Source organism: Thunnus maccoyii, chromosome 14 (genome assembly GCF_910596095.1).
Source record: "Thunnus maccoyii chromosome 14, fThuMac1.1, whole genome shotgun sequence".
Lineage (NCBI taxonomy): Eukaryota > Metazoa > Chordata > Actinopteri > Scombriformes > Scombridae > Thunnus > Thunnus maccoyii.
In genome coordinates, this window is record NC_056546.1 from 23,465,569 (window position 1) to 23,483,619 (window position 18,051).

General features: G+C 42.0%; 1 protein-coding gene across 6 annotated transcripts in view; it reads left to right on the top strand.

Annotated features, from left to right (window-relative positions):
• cdh23 (cadherin-related 23) overlaps positions 1-17,717 on the top strand; it is a 186,439-nt gene extending 168,722 nt beyond the window's left edge. For 5 of the 6 annotated variants that reach the window (XM_042433443.1, XM_042433446.1, XM_042433444.1 and 2 more), the window contains 32 exons: positions 539-760; positions 854-973; positions 1,542-1,722; positions 1,814-1,947; positions 2,216-2,425; positions 2,722-2,829; positions 3,396-3,513; positions 4,046-4,171; positions 4,257-4,460; positions 4,733-5,191; positions 5,308-5,424; positions 5,528-5,752; positions 6,341-6,510; positions 7,703-7,840; positions 8,489-8,608; positions 8,887-9,064; positions 9,271-9,482; positions 10,260-10,454; positions 10,555-10,668; positions 10,856-10,985; positions 11,323-11,586; positions 11,673-11,834; positions 12,031-12,287; positions 12,376-12,473; positions 12,574-12,694; positions 12,787-12,866; positions 13,028-13,068; positions 13,183-13,243; positions 14,321-14,450; positions 14,664-14,783; positions 15,088-15,198; positions 15,836-17,717. In XM_042433443.1, the coding sequence (XP_042289377.1) occupies positions 539-760; positions 854-973; positions 1,542-1,722; positions 1,814-1,947; positions 2,216-2,425; positions 2,722-2,829; positions 3,396-3,513; positions 4,046-4,171; positions 4,257-4,460; positions 4,733-5,191; positions 5,308-5,424; positions 5,528-5,752; positions 6,341-6,510; positions 7,703-7,840; positions 8,489-8,608; positions 8,887-9,064; positions 9,271-9,482; positions 10,260-10,454; positions 10,555-10,668; positions 10,856-10,985; positions 11,323-11,586; positions 11,673-11,834; positions 12,031-12,287; positions 12,376-12,473; positions 12,574-12,694; positions 12,787-12,866; positions 13,028-13,068; positions 13,183-13,243; positions 14,321-14,450; positions 14,664-14,783; positions 15,088-15,198; positions 15,836-16,177 (5,268 nt within the window). In that variant the 3' untranslated portion in view covers positions 16,178-17,717. The remainder of the gene's footprint in view (positions 1-538; positions 761-853; positions 974-1,541; positions 1,723-1,813; positions 1,948-2,215; positions 2,426-2,721; positions 2,830-3,395; positions 3,514-4,045; positions 4,172-4,256; positions 4,461-4,732; positions 5,192-5,307; positions 5,425-5,527; positions 5,753-6,340; positions 6,511-7,702; positions 7,841-8,488; positions 8,609-8,886; positions 9,065-9,270; positions 9,483-10,259; positions 10,455-10,554; positions 10,669-10,855; positions 10,986-11,322; positions 11,587-11,672; positions 11,835-12,030; positions 12,288-12,375; positions 12,474-12,573; positions 12,695-12,786; positions 12,867-13,027; positions 13,069-13,182; positions 13,244-14,320; positions 14,451-14,663; positions 14,784-15,087; positions 15,199-15,835) is intronic. The other variant, XM_042433447.1, reaches the window with a different exon arrangement.
• Positions 17,718-18,051: the final 334 nt, after the last annotated feature.

Here is an 18,051-nt window from a genome sequence, read left to right on the forward strand (position 1 = left end):
TTTTAGGTTTTGCTTTTTTCCAGAGTCAGTAGATGGAGCAACAAGGAATCAGAGCTTTTGGACAACATGAAGAATCTTTTCTCCGCCTCACTTAGATTTCCTTTTGGTTTTCATTCTGTCTGTAACTAAATATGCTCCTAATGTCCTGTCCCATTCTCCCATGTAAAATGAATTCTTAATATCACACGTCCATCATAAAGGAGGACGGCAATATGTTTACTCTAAGATATGATTGTTTAGTCATCATTATAATATAATGAATGGAGATTATGAGACTTGCTGATGTGGTTTTTGTAGGTTTAGCCTTCAAGTAGATTCCTGATTTGTGCTTGATCTTTGTTCTCTAATATGACGATGAATCATTGTAGAAGCATTCATTATTATAACAATGACTGGACTATAAGACTTGTTTTCACAGCCAGGCCCAGCTGACACCTTTGGCGGAAGTGAATCACACATTTTAAGTAGCGTTAAATATAATCCATTAATAGTGGTTACAGCTGTAAAAGTTTTTCGTGTTTCTCTGCTTCTCACACAGACTTCAACCACCATCTATGTTCGCATTGTGGATGAGAACGATAATGCCCCAGAATTTCCTGAGGAGGAGTACGTCACAGTGCTGAGCGAGGGACCAGAAACAGTGGGTGCCACCATCGCCACGGTAACAGCCATTGACCCTGATGAGGGTCTGAATGGCACCTTGCGATATGCCATCGCTCGCGGCAACCTGATCCAGACCTTTAACATCAACAGCATCACGGTGAGAAATGATAACAGTGATGATTATACTGCGGTGTGCAAAGCAACTACAGAAAAATGTGAACATACATTTACTTTCTGTGTGTGCATTTAGGGGAGGATTACTGCTGTAAAGGAGCTGGATTTCGAGATCAGCAATGGACACTATGCACTGGTTGTCACAGCGACGGACCAGTGTCCAAAACCTGCTCTTCGCTTGACATCTAGCACAACAGTAATGATTCAAATGAGACACATTGAAACAAACCAATTCAACTTTCGACTCTCGTCTTTAACTTTATTGTCCCCAAGGGGAAATTTGTTTTGCATTTCATGTATTCAGAAATTTTCAGGATTCTAGAAACATAAATCAAGACCACAGGTAGATAGACCTGGAATCTTGTTATACTAAGATAAAATATGATAAAACATAGCTTGCAATTAAATGAATTACAACACCAAAATTTATCCATATAAGTATATCAGTAATGTGGACTTTTCTGATCACAGAATCAACACTTATATACAGAAAAAAAACATATGTGAGTTTGGAAATCAGCACCAGCACCTGAAGACACTAGACCCTTAAAATATGAACTGAGAAGTGTGAATTTGATGTTTAATTTGAACGTGTACTATCACCTTCACAAATGTTTTCGTGCTATGATATAGTGGCAGAGGTATATATGTTAAAGCTGCATGTGGCAAATCAGATTACTATGAACTTAGCTTGTTTTTAGTGTTCATTTTATTTCTGCAACACTTGATGAATGTGTTAAAAATTCTCTTTACCTTTCTCTTAGGTGCTGGTGAATGTCTTAGATGTGAATGATGTGACACCCACTTTCCCCAGAGCCTATGAAGGACCCTTCGAAGTGACTGAGGGCCAGCCGGGTCCTCGGGTCTGGACTCTCAGAGCCAGTGATGAAGATTCCGGTCTCAACGGCAAAGTGGAGTACAGCATCACCGGTGGAGATCACCAGAGTTAGTACCAGATTGGTTTCTGTGGAGATAATGACTTATTATGAAATCCTCTTTCTGTATGACTGAGCCTCTTTCTCTCTTGCTCTGTCAGATGAGTTCATGGTCTCTCCCGTGGAAGGTGAGCTTCGGGTGAGGAAGGATGTAGAGCTAGACAGAGAAACCACAGCATTCTACAACATCACTGTCACAGCCCGAGACCTGGGCACCCCGTCTCGCAACAGCTCGGTGGGCCTATATTACACAATCACAAACACAAACCAGAGCATGCACACTCTCTTCGTATCCTCTTGAATGATCGGGATACTGTAACATGAATAGATGGAAGTTAAACCTTCAGCTGCTTAACTGATATTTTGATGGGTTTATAGGGAGTACAGATGCAGCTTCTTTTATGACATTTATTATGGACAGACCATCTAAATAAGAGATAGAACACTATTGTTAACAGGCATGAATTGGAAGTTTTATTTTTGATCTGACTTGTTTTCTTCAGGTGGTGGTGGGGATTCATGTCCTAGACATCAACGACAACGACCCCGTCCTCCTGAACCTGCCGTACAACACCAGTGTGAGCGAGGGTGCCTCTATACACACCTCTGTGGCCAGAGTCCAAGCGCGAGATGCAGACAGCGGACGCAACGCACTGCTCACTTATAACATCACTGCTGGCAACCAGGATGGAGCCTTCTACATCATTGACACTGTGAGAGAAAGGGATGATGTGGTTTAAGAGGGATATATTTACGCATCAGCTGATTTTGAGCATACACCTCTAAGGATTTACAGCATAAATATATCACAGGGTATACAAATACTACGTGTCCTTTTAAAACGTTGGAAACAGAAAGTGAAATCAATGAAAGCTGTGGGTTCACTTTCCTTCTGAGCTGTGACTCCTCTATAGAGAGGGAAAGGTGAAAATAAGAATATATACAGTAATAGTACAATGGTGTAAAACACACACACATGGCTTAACCTCTTCCTCTCCGTATCTCTCAGACAGGTGTGGTGCAGGTGAACAGACCGCTGGACAGAGAGCGGGTAGCTGAGTACAGACTCACCATCACTGTCAAAGACAATCCTGAGAACTCCCGCATCGCTCGCCGGGTAATCTCACCTCTGCAAGCGGTCACGTATGCTTTCACATAGGCAGTTTCACAGAAAGACCACTGACAGAGTCATTGCCAGGGAATTCTTATTATTATCTTTTCAAGTCAGCTTTTGAGGAATTCATAACAACAGGTGTATTTTTTTTTTTTTAGAAAGGAATTCCTGAATAAGCTTTTCTTCCTTCCTTTAAATAGTTTCTTGACTTATTTCTTTTATGGGCCTACATGTCCTGTATCATGCTGATAGAGCCTCATGCACACTGTGTAAGATCATGAGAAGCACACAAGCTGCAGGTGCGTGGTTTTACTACACAGTCTTGTTGTGTGTAGAGAGTAGTCTCGGTGGTAAAGGTGAGAAACTGTTCTTGACAAGAGCTGTAAACAAGTCAACCAGCAGCACTGTGCAAGTGGCCTTTAAAACAGCCTTTTCTTATTTCTCCATAGCAGCAGAGTGCTCTTAAGCAATTTTCCTCTTTGAGGGCTAATTTACTTATTTTTCTCTCCTCTTCACTCACATTCCCATCTTTCCTCTATAATCCCCCTCTTTCTGTCTCACACCACCAGGATTCAGACCTCTTGGTGATCACCATTCTGGATGAGAATGATAACAGGCCTATATTCACCAGGACCAGCTACAGGGCTGAGATCACAGAGAACTCTGCAGCAGGTAGCGCCCAGGCCGGTGTGTCTTTCTCTTCTCTCTTAAGTGGGACAGTCTGTTCCGACAGCAAAGAGCATCATGCTAAAAACACTGTCTGTAACACTGTCTCCTTAACTTCCTGGCTTTGTTTACATGCTGCTTTTTTTTAGCTTTCAACTATGTTCTGTCTCTTATTTCACTTTGAAAGTTGAAAAGTAAGATAGAAAGACTGACAACTTTACATTTTGCATTTACTTTAGAGATATAAAAATGGATTTGTACACAACAGGGACCAATCTAACTATGGACTCATAGAAGCAGTCAGTTAAATTATTTTGATCCAGGATATGAGCCATAGTCAATCTATGACAATCAGAGTAATCAGAGGGATAGACTCAACATTTTCAACATTCAACAGTGTCTCTTGGGCATTATTAAAAATACTAAGCCAACACTCAAACTCACTGAATTAGTTGCAGATATGACAGGTAGCTTGCTGACTTGCTGTAAAAAAATTCTAACTTGACTTTTATTACTCTGCCTCAGCTTCTCTTTATCTCTGTTTGTCCTTTAGGCAGCACTGTAGCAGTATTGAATGGGCCGGTTCTGGCTGAGGATAAAGACATCGGACCCAATGCTGTGGTGAAGTACCGCCTGCTGGGAGCCAGGATGGACCTCTTCATTGTTGATGCTAACACTGGTAACATTATTACTCCTCAGCAAGTAGACGGAGGGAAATCAGAAAACTAATATGCAAGTATTAATGTCTGTGTATCTCCCTCCAGGTGTTATTTATGTGCGACAGGGGGCGAAGTTGGACCGTGAGGCGTTTCAGGAGCCTCGGGTCGAGCTGTTCCTGGTTGGGGAGGACATAGGAGGTTTAAACAGCAGTGTTCCTCTCACAGTTACAATCCTGGACCAGAATGACAACCCACCTGTTTTCAGCCCGTCCAGTTTCAGTGTACGACTCCCCGAGAACAGCCCCACTGGTGCGTGTGTATTAGCTTTTGTCTAAAAGTCTGTATGAGAAGGCCAGGAGGAGTATGATTTGCATATAATCCACATTCACCAGGTTGAAGCTGAAACTGAGAGAATAGTTTTTCCTGTGATTATCTGCGCTTACTTTCATTGCATTTCATTTCATTCATTGCAAGTTTTACATGTCGGGAATTAGGAATGACTGTTGCCACTGAAGGTCCTCACCAGAATACAAATGTGTGCTTGTGTGTTTGTGTCCTGGTCATTACTTTGTCTCATCCAGGTGTGGTGGTGACCCAGCTGTCTGCTACCGATGCTGACTCTGGCTCTAATGGCTGGCTGATGTATCGGCTGGAAAGCGGTGCTCAGGATCGCTTTGTAGTCGACCCTCTCTCTGGTGCTGTCCTGGTGGGCAACACCACTCTTGACAGAGAAGACCGTGGGTCCTACCGCCTTGTCGTCATGGCAACCGACCGTGGCACACCACCTATGACGGGCACGGCCACTCTGACGGTCATCCTGGATGATGTCAATGACTCACGACCCCGATTTCTAGAGCCCATAACCATGATAAATGTCAATGAGTCCACACCGCCTGGTGTGGTGGTGGCCACACTGACCGCTGAGGACCCCGATCTGCATCCCCGACTGGAGTATTACATCATCTCAGTGGAGGCAAAGGATGATGGGAACAACCCAGTGGATGGTCTGCAGGAGTCCTTTGGCATTGATTTACACACTGGTGAGACATGGATCTCCTGATGATGATGATTGTTAGACAATATCTTGAATAAATTGTGTCTTACATTGGGGGAAATTATTGGAAAAATAATGAGATGTGTTTTGGTGAATTTTCAGGTGCAGTGTTTGTACGCAACCCGCTCAACAGAGAGCTAGTAGCCACCTTTGAAATCATTGTGTCTGTCCATGACAATGCCAGTGATGTTATTGACAAGTCAGGCAGTGTTCCGAATGGTAAGTTCATTTTTTAACATGCAACCTACCTTCAGTTTCTTGCATACAGTTTACACTCTCTTTCTCGTACACTCTCTTATCAACATGACCTTTTCCTCTTTAGCGAGATTAACCATCAATGTGCTGGATGTAAATGACAATGCTCCTCGCTTCCGGCCCTTCGGAGTGTCCAACTTCACAGAGAAGATTTTAGAGGGCGCTCAGTCAGGCACAACACTGCTCTCAGTGTCAGCCGTAGACCCGGATAAAGGTCCCAATGGCCAGGTTATCTACCAGCTGCTGCACTTGCCCCGAGGGGGATACGTTAGACTGGAGGACCCTTCCACTGGTATGATCATCACCACACCTCAACAAGCTGCTGTAGGCTAAAGATTAAAATGTAATTGCCGTGAGCAAACTGTCAAAATTCACCAACTGTGATGGTGAACACTGTAAATTTAGAGTAATTTTTTCTCCATTGAAGACATTTTCTAAAGTTTCTTACATAAAGAATACATTTCACAATTTATGTATTACTCGTAATGTCAGTTGCTTGCTTGTTGTCAAGTACATAGGCTTTTTCACTGCACACATTTTGACTCTTCATAGTAGGAAAAGCACAGATGTTATTAATAATATTAACAATGGCTGAGTTCTTTTCACATGTCCCAGTAAGACATGACAGTGAGCCAGCATGCACAATACCAGGTCCAGGAGCAGCTAAATGGAATTCAGCTATCAATAACTGTATTATTTATACCTGCGCTTTTCCTACTGTGACATGTCAAAATAGCTTCTGTGAAAGAGGCCTATTGTTAAATTTACTATATCAAAACAAAACATTAATATCATTATTTTAAACCTAGAATATCAGTATTGCCCCCCAAACCCTGGTTGAATCCTAACTGTAACTGCCACTGTGTTGCACATTTCTCAGGTAAGATTGTAGCCAACCAGACAGTGGATTTTGAGCAAGTACAATGGCTGAATTTCACGATTCGGGCCCAGGATCACGGCAGTCCTCCTCGGATAGCTGAGCTGCCAGTTTATCTGCGCATAGTGGATGTCAATGACAACAACCCTGTCTTTCTACAGCCCTCATATCAGGTACTGAAGCAGAATATTAGGACAACTAACAGCTGCTGAAGCAGAGTTATGGGATGCTGGAATATTAAGTAATGCATTTTTAGGTGGCTACTCCTTTAACTTGAGATATGATGTATTAAATGAGACATTCTAGTCTTAGTTTATGGCAGACATTTTGTCTTGTCATTGAAGGAAGAGCACAGGTGTAGCTAATAACTTTGACGACAACCCCAGGAATGCCACTGTTGTTGATGTAATGGATTACATTTGTGTTTGACAAGTCAAAATTAAATGAACTGCCACCAGACATGAAGCTGAAAATGACTAGTTGACAAGAACACTCCAAAATAGGAAATATATGTACTGTACAGTTTCGGTCTCTATAGCTAATTTCCCTGTTCATGACAACTGTACCAGAGGGTAAGGGTGAACTCACCCATTTAAATTGTATTAAAGCTTAAAGTTATGCATAATTAAGGGCATGCCCGCCTTGATAAAGTAAAGTATTACTATTACTACTATTACTATACAAAAATGATGGACATAGCCACTGTGACATCACCCATTGGTTTGTGGACTTGCATTTTGAAGCCTCAAGTTTAGCATTTTGACCGTTGCCATCTTGGATTTTTGGAGCCAGAAGAGATAAGAAGTGACCATATTTGGACAAAAGGGTGGAGCTGACCTTAACGCTAGCTGCTAGCTTGGTTAGCACCGTGCATTTACAGTCTATGGTTAACTGTGTTAATGCCAATGCTAATTTTCACTAGCAAAAAGGGGTTTAAAACCATTAAAACAAAATGTACTTACTGGAAAAAACTAAACATCTGACTTCTTCTTTTAGTACAACCAAACGCCGAACAAGACTTTTTTTAGGCGAACAAAATGTTACAATTAACTTTTATGAACTGAAAACACACTGAAATAGCAATGGCTTCGGCTTCGCCCATACAAACCAATGAGTTATGTCACAGTGGCTATGTCCATTATTTTTTACAGTCTATGGTCTAAAGTATTTTTTTTGATATTGAGCAAAGTCAAATCTAGGTATTAAAAAATCATTAATTCAACACTACAGTTCCAAAATGTGTAAAACATTAAGTTTTATATGATTTACTTTATCAACCCAGTCATCATTATTCTATTAAATCAAAACATTATGTTATCCTTGTAATACTGCTGTGCCAACATGCATGTTTATTTGTGCTTGTAGGAGCCTGTGTTTGAGAATGTGAACTTGGGCACTACCATAGTTCGTGTCAGCGCTACAGATGCTGATTCTGGCCTCTTCGCTGTCATTGAGTACAGCCTAGTAGATGGGGAAGGCAAGTTTGGCATCAGACCATCCACTGTGAGTAAACCTTTTCACCAGGACATCAGCTCAATCAGCAATCACAACTACATACAACTCATACACTCATATCTTTGTTTCTTTAGAGATGATGGCAAGGCCTGAAAAGAATCTGCAGTTTTCTAAATATTTGCTGTAGTTTTAATCTAGATTTGGGCCATTTCTAATAAAACTAGAAATCACAATAACTTCACTATTTAATTAATTTTAGTGTATTTACAGTGCATTTACAAATGAATTGCTTGAGATTTCACCAAAAAATGCTAAAACATAGCAGATGTTCATTACCTTTTGAACTGCAGTGTCTATAAACAAATGTGCTGCCAAGAATTCAACAGAAAATGTCAAAAATGTCCCTTTTGGTGAACTCGGAGAAAAGATGAAAATCAGTCAAGTAGTAATTAAGGAGTGGTATGCAGGTTTTGTGTTTTCTCTTCCAGCAGTGCTGGGTGTCAAAACTGAATGTTATCCTGCCTGGAAATGAAAGTTTAAACAAAGTGCTTAAGTGTACGAAAGATACTATAAATATTTGACTTCAGTGCTCCATTTCTGTTACACACACAAACTCAAATAAATGTCTCAATACAACCACCACTCCCAGTTGGTGCTTGAACTTCCTTCCTAATCATTCCTCCTCCTCTGTGTCAGGGAGAGATATACATCCTCTCTCCTTTGGACAGGGAGACAAAGGACCACTACACCCTAACCGCCGTTGCCCGCGACAACCCTGGGGGCATCCCCAACAACAGACGAGAGAACTCTGTCCAGGTAGAGATTACATAGTTTAAATTTCATCTGTAAATTACATTGCCATAGTAGAGTAGAGAGAAATGTTTTATTGATTTTATTTAATTTGAGCAAACTATCAGGATGTGCACATGCAAACAGTATACAGTATTAGGGCCCAAACAACATTAGATTTTTGAAGCTGATACTGATATTATACCATGTGTCCTGAGTATGACCTTTTTTAGAATATAACCTTGTGTCAAAAATATTCTGTGTTTGAAAGCATCCTCACATTTCATCTGCCTGTTGCACGTCAGGTTCTGGTGACAGTTCTCGATGTCAACGATTATCGGCCGCGCTTCACGGATCGTGTGTTCAGCACCAGCGTGTTTGAGAATGAACCCAGTGGGACGTCTGTGATCACAGTGAAGGCTACTGATCTTGATGAAGGAGAGAATGGTGCAGTCCTCTACACCATGCTGGGACCCCACTCAGGTATGAATACATAATCATAAAATCCTCGGTAGGGTCACCTAGCCAATTATACCAGATGAATTGGTCTTTAATCGTACAATTATTCACTTTATAACAATATAATTTAATATTTCTTTAAGTTGTTTAATAAATAAAAAAGAATATTGATCGAACTTTGACGGCGCATATATCTATGCACAGTCCCTGAGCTTCCTCTCTCTTGTTAGATGCGTTCTCTCTAGATCCAAACACAGGGCTGGTGCGTTCTCGCCGTCTGCTTCAGTCCTCTGAGCGTTTCAACCTTACTGTGGTGGCTACAGACCAGGGGCGTCCCCCCCTGTGGGGAACTGCAGACCTGATCATCACAGTCATTGACGTCAACGACAACAGACCTGTATTTGTCAGGCCTGCCAATGGAACCATCATCCATATCTCAGAGGTATCTATCTGCATGTCTTTGTACTCTCTGTCATAGTTGGCGTGTGTATCTGCTTTCTTCCTCTTTTTATGGTGATTATAGCACTCTTGAAATTATTTTAGTTCCCCTCAGCTCTACAGAAAGTTCCAGCACCTGTCAGCTAAGGTGTTGCTTTTACTGTTTCGATTCAGTGTCACCGCTCTCATCAACATTGTTTCCAGCAGCAGCTGTTTGTTTTCAGCAAAAAACCTCTCATAAACCCACTATCTGAAGCCAAAGAACCAGATATTTCTCTCAGGAGTTAGCAGAGACCAAAAACAAAACTAAAAGGAGAGTAAATATTGGACTTACATTTATCAGGTGACCATAAACACAACTCCATATTAATACTAATGTTGCTCCATATCTTTTGGATGTGTAAATAGGCAACTGTTTGCTAACAAGTTCACCATATCAATGATTAAATATGTCTGTGTTGTGTATAGAGCTTGTTTACACTGTGGCAAAAAATCAGTTATTGCAGGTTTAGTGTTACTTATTACACCAAGGCTGCTATGACTTGTCAAAATGTCTCTGTGTGTACTTTCGCTTAGTTGTAAGTCAAAAATATCAACTGTCATTTCCCTGTGCATGCATGTGTGTGTGTGTGTGTGTGTGTGTGTGTGTGTGTGTGTGTGTGTGTGTGTGTGTGTGTGTGTGTGTGTGTGTGTGTGTGTGTGTGTGTGTAGCCTAGGAAGTAAATGTTACAATTAATAAATTCACACAAGCACAAACTGACCCTGTTTGTCCTCCATGTAGGAGCAGCCCCCGGGCCTGCCAGTGTATGAGGTGCATGCAACAGACTCAGACGAGGGGGTGAATGGAGAGGTTCGCTATGGCTTCCTGCAGACTGGAGCAGGTAACAGAGACTGGGAAAATTTCCACATCGATGCCATGTCTGGAGTCATCACAACCACTGTCAAACTGGATCGAGAGAAACAGGCCCTCCACAGCGTGAGTCCACTCTGTGTGTGTGTCTGTGTGCACAGTGAGTGAAGTAATATTACATGTACAGGTGTGTTTGTCTCTAACTGAGTGCAAATGACTCTTTCAGCTTATCATTGTGGCCCGTGACATGGGCCAGCCAGTGCCTTATGAGACCACACAGCCTCTGCAGGTGGCGCTGTTGGACATTGATGACAATGAACCAGTCTTTCTTAAACCACCAGTGAGTATGAAGCTATAACAATTGAAAGTTTCTCTAACACTAAATCTACAGTATAATCCTAATGTGGTTATCTGTACAGATAAACTGCCATTAAACTGTGTATTTGTGTGTGTGTGTGTGTGTGTGTGTGTGTGTGTGTGTGTGTGTGTGTGTGTGTGTGTGTGTGTGTGTGTGTTGTGCACCTCAGCGTGACAGCTTGCCTTACCAGAAGCTGACAGTGCCTGAGCACTCCCCTCCAGGTACTGTGGTGGGGAATGTGACCAGAGCTGTGGACGCAGATGAAGGCTCCAATGCCATCGTCTACTACTTTATTGCAGGTGATGCACATGTCCCACACACATACATAGATCATGTTGTGTGATTTTGTTGTTCATATTGAAAATGCAATGCAAAGCTTTTCCCCATCACTGAAATAATTTATGTTAACATACCCAAAATAAGTTTCAGGATTTAAGAAGAGAGGATAATGCAGTTTGTCTTAAAGCTCTGGTATCCATTGTGTGGTCAGATGAAAGTCCTCAAACTTCAAAAGCTTATGAATAAAGAGGACATTTGTATAGAACCATCTGTCTTTCTTTTCTATTTAAAGCTGATTCTTTCAGTCCTTTAGAGCTGATATGATTGAACACAAATCATTTCCATCTCTTCCTGTAGGGGGAAACAGTGATGGAAACTTTGGCTTGAGTCTAGAAGGAGAGCTGAAGTTGCATAAAGATCTGGACCGGGAGGAGATCCCGGTCTACTCCATCATCATTAAAGCTTCCAGCAACAGGAGCTGGACTCCTCCCAGAGGTCAGAGGGCAGCACGGGCTAAAGCCCTCGACCCCACCCGTGACCCCAGTCTGCTGGAGGTCCATATTGAACTGGAAGACATCAATGACCAGAAACCACGCTTCACCAAGGCGGAGTACACTGCAGGTAACCTGCCGTCTTGCATGATTGTGTATGCAGGTCTACTCTGTGTAAAACCACCATAACCCTCCCTTTTTGCTGCTTTGTTTCAGGAGTTGCAGCTAATGCCAAAGTGGGCTCAGAGCTGATCAAGGTTGTGGCTATAGATAATGACATCGGCAACAACAGCTTGGTCCAATATCACGTTGTTACAATTCGCTACTTCCAGTCACAGAGCAATGGTAGTGAGGATGTTGGCAGCATCTTCACCATAGGTGAGCTTCCTTGTGTACCATACTCTGGCTTTAATTATATTAATAATATTCTGGTTTTAATCCATGAGTATATTACAATTTAGAGACTTGAAACTGTTGATATTCTACATTTTTTATTGTTTTGAGGGTTTGTTTTGTCATTGAGTCAAGTCCATGCCCTATTAAAAGACAATATTCTATCCCGTGATATCGACAGGTTTGACAGATGGCATCATCCGAACATATGACCTCTTCACGGCCTACAATCCAGGTTATTTTCAGCTGGAGATTTTGGCATGCGACTTCGCAGGACACAGCACTACCACCAATGTGAATATCTACATTCTTCGGGATGACCAGAGGGTCAAGATAGTCTTCAATGAGATCCCCGATCTGGTCCGAGAAAACCAGGAAGATTTCATTAACCTGCTGTCGAACATCACCGGAGCCATTGTCAACTTAGATGACATACAAGTTAGGCTTTTTTTGTTGTTTTTTTTTGTAGTTTTTCATTTGAGTGTGTAAATATCTGACATCTTTGACTCTCTCTGCTTTTATTCAGTTCCATGTGGACAAGAAGGGCAGGGTGAATTATGCTCAGACTGACATGCTTATCCATGTTGTCAACAATCAGACCAACACCATCCTGGATGTTGAAAGGTCTTGTATACCTTCCTTAACTGAACAGATCTTCAAAGCTGCTTGGTAACGCTATCATACACACAGTTTATGCATAGTAAGGCCTCCTCCTTGTTTGCAGGGTAATCCAGATGATCGACGAGAACAAGGAGCAGCTGAGAAACCTGTTCAGGAAATACAATGTTGTGGATGTTCAGCCCGCTGTCAGTGACAAACTGCCTGATGACATCACCACACTACAGGTCTGTGAGGCCTCCAGAAAACTAAAAAACAGTTGCGGATGTTTTGTGTTTCTGTGCTTTTAGACTTTCCTCTGTCTCCCTCTCAAACACAGCTGGTCATCATTATCCTGGCTGTGTTGCTGTGCTTGGCAGGAATTTTGTTTGTCACAATGAACTGGCACTATCGCAGAGTGTAAGAATCCTTCTGCACGTCATTCTATAAAATTGACAGTTTTGTTACCACATAGATTTATTAACTTGTGTTGAGTGTACTGAGTCAGCCATGCACCATGTTTTTATAGTCATAAATATTGTTTTACATATTTACCGTCTTATGACTTGTGACTTCTGCAGACACGAGAGGAAGCTGAAAGCTATCGTTGCGGGATCAACAGGTGAGAGGTTTCGGGGACGTCCCACCACAGGATGTGGCTTTGCCATCTGCTAATGTAAAACATGTCTGTGGCACGGCTGCTTTTCTTATATGTCATCTGTCCTATACCATCCAGGAAACCAAGGTCTAATGGACATCCTGGACATGCCTAACACTAACAAGTACTCTTTTGAGGGGTAAGATAATAGCTCCATTTTCAGACCTCTACCACACACATTGCTTAAAGGGAATTCCCACAAAATATTACTTAATATTACTTAATACCCCAGTACTTTTGGAGTTTATTCTCAAGATCAAGAATATGCTTTTCTTTGACTTCAAGAATACTGAAAACAGATGTTTAATATATGTTAAAGGAATAGACATTTTAATATTAGTATTATAATAGACATTTTGGGAAATGCACTTATTCACTTTAATTTTGTCACTGTCATTGTTGCCAGGCAACAGATAGAACAAATGAGATATAGACGAGACAGATTTTAATTAGTGAGCTGAGGTGTTGGTAGGCAGATTTTTCTTACCGTTGGACAGAGGCAGGCCATTTGTTTAATCCTGTTTTCAGTCTTTATGCTAAGCTAAGCTGTACTGATTTTCCCACGTTACACTCAGCAAGAATATATTTCCCAAATTGTCACATTTCTTTTAAAGGACCAGTGTGTAGGATTTAGTGGCATCTGGTGGTGAGGTTGCAGATTGCAACCAACTGAATACCCCTCCCCTCACCCTCCCCTTCCAAGCATGTAGGAAAACCTACGGTGGCTGTGAAACTTGTGAAAAATGCAAAAGGCCCTCTCTAGAGCCAGTGTTTGGTTTGTCCTTTCTGGGCTACTGTAGAAACATGGCGCTGCAACATGGTGGGCTCTGAACAAGAGGACCCTCCCTCTGTAGACATAAAGGGCTCATCCTAAGGTAACGAAAACACAATTCTTATTTATATGGGATTATACACTAATTAAAACATACTTATGAATATTATATTCCATTTCTGCCAAGTCTGTTCCACTAGATGCCACTAAATTCGACACACTGCTCCTTTAAGTAACCTAACATCCAAAAATGTATTTCACCTTTTTCAGATAATGCTGATAATCTACTGTTTTAACTAGAGCTTATCTCATAAAACAACAAAAAAGCAAATCAATGTCAAAGTCAAATTCTTGTTAACAAGATTGCTATTTGAGTTGTTTTTGTAGCTCATCATAGTTTGTTTGCTTTTTGTCGATGACATGTAATGCTGTATGCCTCTGCAGGGCTAATCCGGTGTGGCTGGACCCTTTCTGTCGCAACCTGGAGCTGGCTGCCCAGGCTGACCGTGAGGACGACCTGCCAGAGAACCTGAGTGAGATAACTGACCTGTGGAACAGCCCTGCTCGCACTCATGTCAGTACCAACATTAACCTGAATTCATTTATATCCCACAACAATACTCAGAGGGATTTTATAGATTATAGTTTGCCCCATGCTTTAATGCTGAGAGGTTACAGAAGTTTGTATCCTTTACCACGACAACGCCCTCTGAGTCACCCCCATTACACAACTGTATCATGACAATATTTTCAAGCAGACGTGCGTGTGTGCATGTCATCCTCACAGGGCACATTTGGTCGAGAGCCTCAAGCAAAGCCTGAGGATGATCGTTACTTGAGAGCAGCCATCCAGGAGTACGACAACATCGCTAAGCTGGGCCAGATCATGAGGGAGGGGCCTATAAAGGTGAGACACTTGCATGTTAGCTTAGCAAGAAACACACATGAACACGTCCACATCCAATCTCAAAAGCATCTTTTTTGTTGGTCATGTACTCTCTCCTTCCATCCTTCCCAAAATGCACTGGGGGACAAGGTCAGAGGACGGGACCCAAGACGTTCTCCAGTATGTCCTGTGAAAAAAGAGAGAGACCCCCAGAACTTAAAGAGCAGTTGAGCTGCTTATATAAGGGGCTACTACTGTGACAGTGAGGGTGTTTAAAGTGTAAGGTGTGATAGTCTCTGTTTGATCCTAACTGCCGTCCTGTCAGGGTTCCCTGCTCAAGGTGGTCCTGGACGACTACCTGAGGCTGAAAAAGCTCTTTGCAGCCCGACTTGTCACCGTATCCACCAGCCAGGGAGATCACTCGTCAATCACTGAGGTGGGCCCGAAGAGGCAGATTCTACACCTGCTGCTGTGCTGTTCTTGTCTATCAACGCTGGAGAGTGATCTTGCATTCCTTTGATTTCCCATCTGACGTTCTGTTCGCTCTTCTGACGTGGCACCTTCTCAATACTTTTCTTTCTCTGCTAGCATGAATCAGACTTTATGTCAAATAGAGTTTGCACTTACTTTTCAGAGTTTGGCTGAGCCTACAAGGGTACCTGATAGATGGAATTTGCCACACAGAAATTGCGGAAAGACAAATATTGAAGAGTATTCAGAGTACAATTTCAATACTTGGCTACCACTTACCTACACTTTCTAAATTGCTATGATGTGGAAAACCCCCTCCATGCATTCCTCCCACATAAGTTAACTCTAAGAATTGTTTGCAACTATTTAAACCAAGTTTGATGTGAAGTCTACCATTCTCTGCTGAATCTGTTAAGTTTTTTTCTTCTGAACTTCTGATTTCTGTTCTGAAACTTTTTGCCTTTTCTGGTTCCAGCTCCCTTTCCAGCTCTTCTTCAAAGCTGTTTCTGGTCAACTTCATGCATTACGCATTCTGTAAATGTGGAATTAATCAGCAGCTTCATTAACTCTCATCTCGCCTTTCTTCTCTCCTCTGCAATCAGCTGATCCAAAGTGATCTAGACGATGATGAGGATGAGCGTCTGAGCATGGGCGGAGGTCGTGGTACTCTCCGCTTCAAACACAAGCTTCCTGTGGAGTTGAAGGGTCCCGAAGGTGTTCACGTGGTCCACGGGAGCACAGGTACCCTCCTGACCTCCGACCTCAACAGCCTGCCGGAGGACGACCAGCGGGCCCTGGCACGTTCTCTGGAGACACTGAATGCTGATGGGGGTCTTTATTCTGAGCGCAATGCCCGCACAGAGTCGGCCAAGTCCACCCCAATGCACCGTCACAAGGATGGAGACACCCTGTCGGAGAGTCCCCTGGAGATCACAGAGTTATGACTAGCCGAGGCCTCGCTGGTCTGAGTCCAACCGTGACTCGTGTGTGTTCTTGTGCCTCCACGCCGCCGTCCTGACCAGGTTGGGGAGGCATGGGGAGGACCGTAGACGGAGTGTGTGTAGTCTAGGGAACCTCATCAGCCAACCTCAGTGCATCAGTGAGACAGTCTGCGAGAGCACTTACTCACAATTGGGTTGGTTTTGAGTGAATCGTTTGGTGCTTCAAGAGCAGGTTTATTGAAATGAAATGGAAAATCATTAGCAGAGCACTTGTCTTCAGCAAGACGAAACCAACAGGTGTCATCGACTTTCATCCAAAGAGCAGAATGGACAAGAGAGACTAATCCTCCCTGTGGGAGATGCTTGTTGAACCACGACCGAATAATCGTCAAAAGGTGCCTCATTCTCATTAATCCTTTTGAAGTCATACCTGGACTGCATACACTCACACAAACACAATACACACACTCAAAAAAATGAAGCTACACACACTCAGACCAGCAGATGGCCACCAATGGGACACTGAGAAAATGACGCAATTCCTTGTCATGTTCTGATACGTTTTTTGTTTTGATTTTTTGTAAAATGATGCAATCAGTGTTGAAGGGGTGAGGAGGGGACAGTAAGACCTTTATTCAAGATTAAATTTGTTTCAACATTAACTTTGTTGTCGGGAAATTATAGATGGACTTTCAATGCAAAAAGAGCATTTCTGGTTGTTTCCCCAGTGATACTTGTAGATGAAGTTTCCACCTGACACCAAAAGGAAGAAGGGCCCTGCCTTTGTGCAGTTGATGTACTGTAGTAGTTTGATGAAAGAGCTTTGTTGGATCAATGAAAAAAGGACACAAGGGCACCCAGTCTACAGGGCAGCAGTGAACATTCAGACCTGGTCCAGCTCACATCTTCAACATGTACTGAGTCAGCCATGTACAAGGATACTATCACTGATGACTGGAAGACTTCTCAAATAATGAATGAAGATGTTGAAAGAAGAATGAACGTTGTCTGAGACTGGAGCCACATGGAAAAAACAAAACTTTTATGATAAATTTGATATTAAAGGCAGTCAAAGAAAGTCTGAGTAAGGACTAATAGATGGAATAAAAAAGAATAAATTGTTGCATTTTATAAATATAAAGATGGCATTGTGCCCACAAAGACTTTACACTGCCACCTGAGGGAGTAAAACAGTCATGCTCAAAATGAGCGATGTTTGCTTTATTTTTTTATTTTATAGAAAATGTGAAGGAATTAAAAGATATTTTTGAAGAAAAATGCAGGCTTACCAAAATAGGGAACTTTTCTGGATGTCTGTTGGAGTATGTGTATATTGTGCTATGGTGACATACTGTATGTTGTTCTGTTTTCCTTTATATGACAACTGACGCTGTTTCTGATGAGTGGTGTGTTTTTAAAATTAATTTTTATATTCCCATTTTGTAAGTTTTTATTTCTTCGTCATTATTGTCACCAGCCCTGAGATCTGTGTTGGGAAATGTTTGTTGGATGATCTGTGATAATAAAAGAAATATGCAACGGCCTCTGACCTCAGTCAGTGCGGTTATGGAAGAGCAGCCAAGCACAACATGGTAACCGATGCTGCAAAATAACACAACCCTAACCCTAACCCTAACACTCATACAGGATATTAAAAGACAGACACTAGCTAAGCCTGGTAATCTAGGAAACAATGAATAATGACCCAAACTATTTTCCCCCCATGATGACAATTGAATGACCTCTATTGTACACACAGGTACAATCTGAACAAAGTCTCTACTAATGTGTGTATTGTCAAAAATATATTCAATCCAGATAGAAATACATTCATCCTTACCCTTTACTGCATATGTAATTTACTATTTAAAAAAACA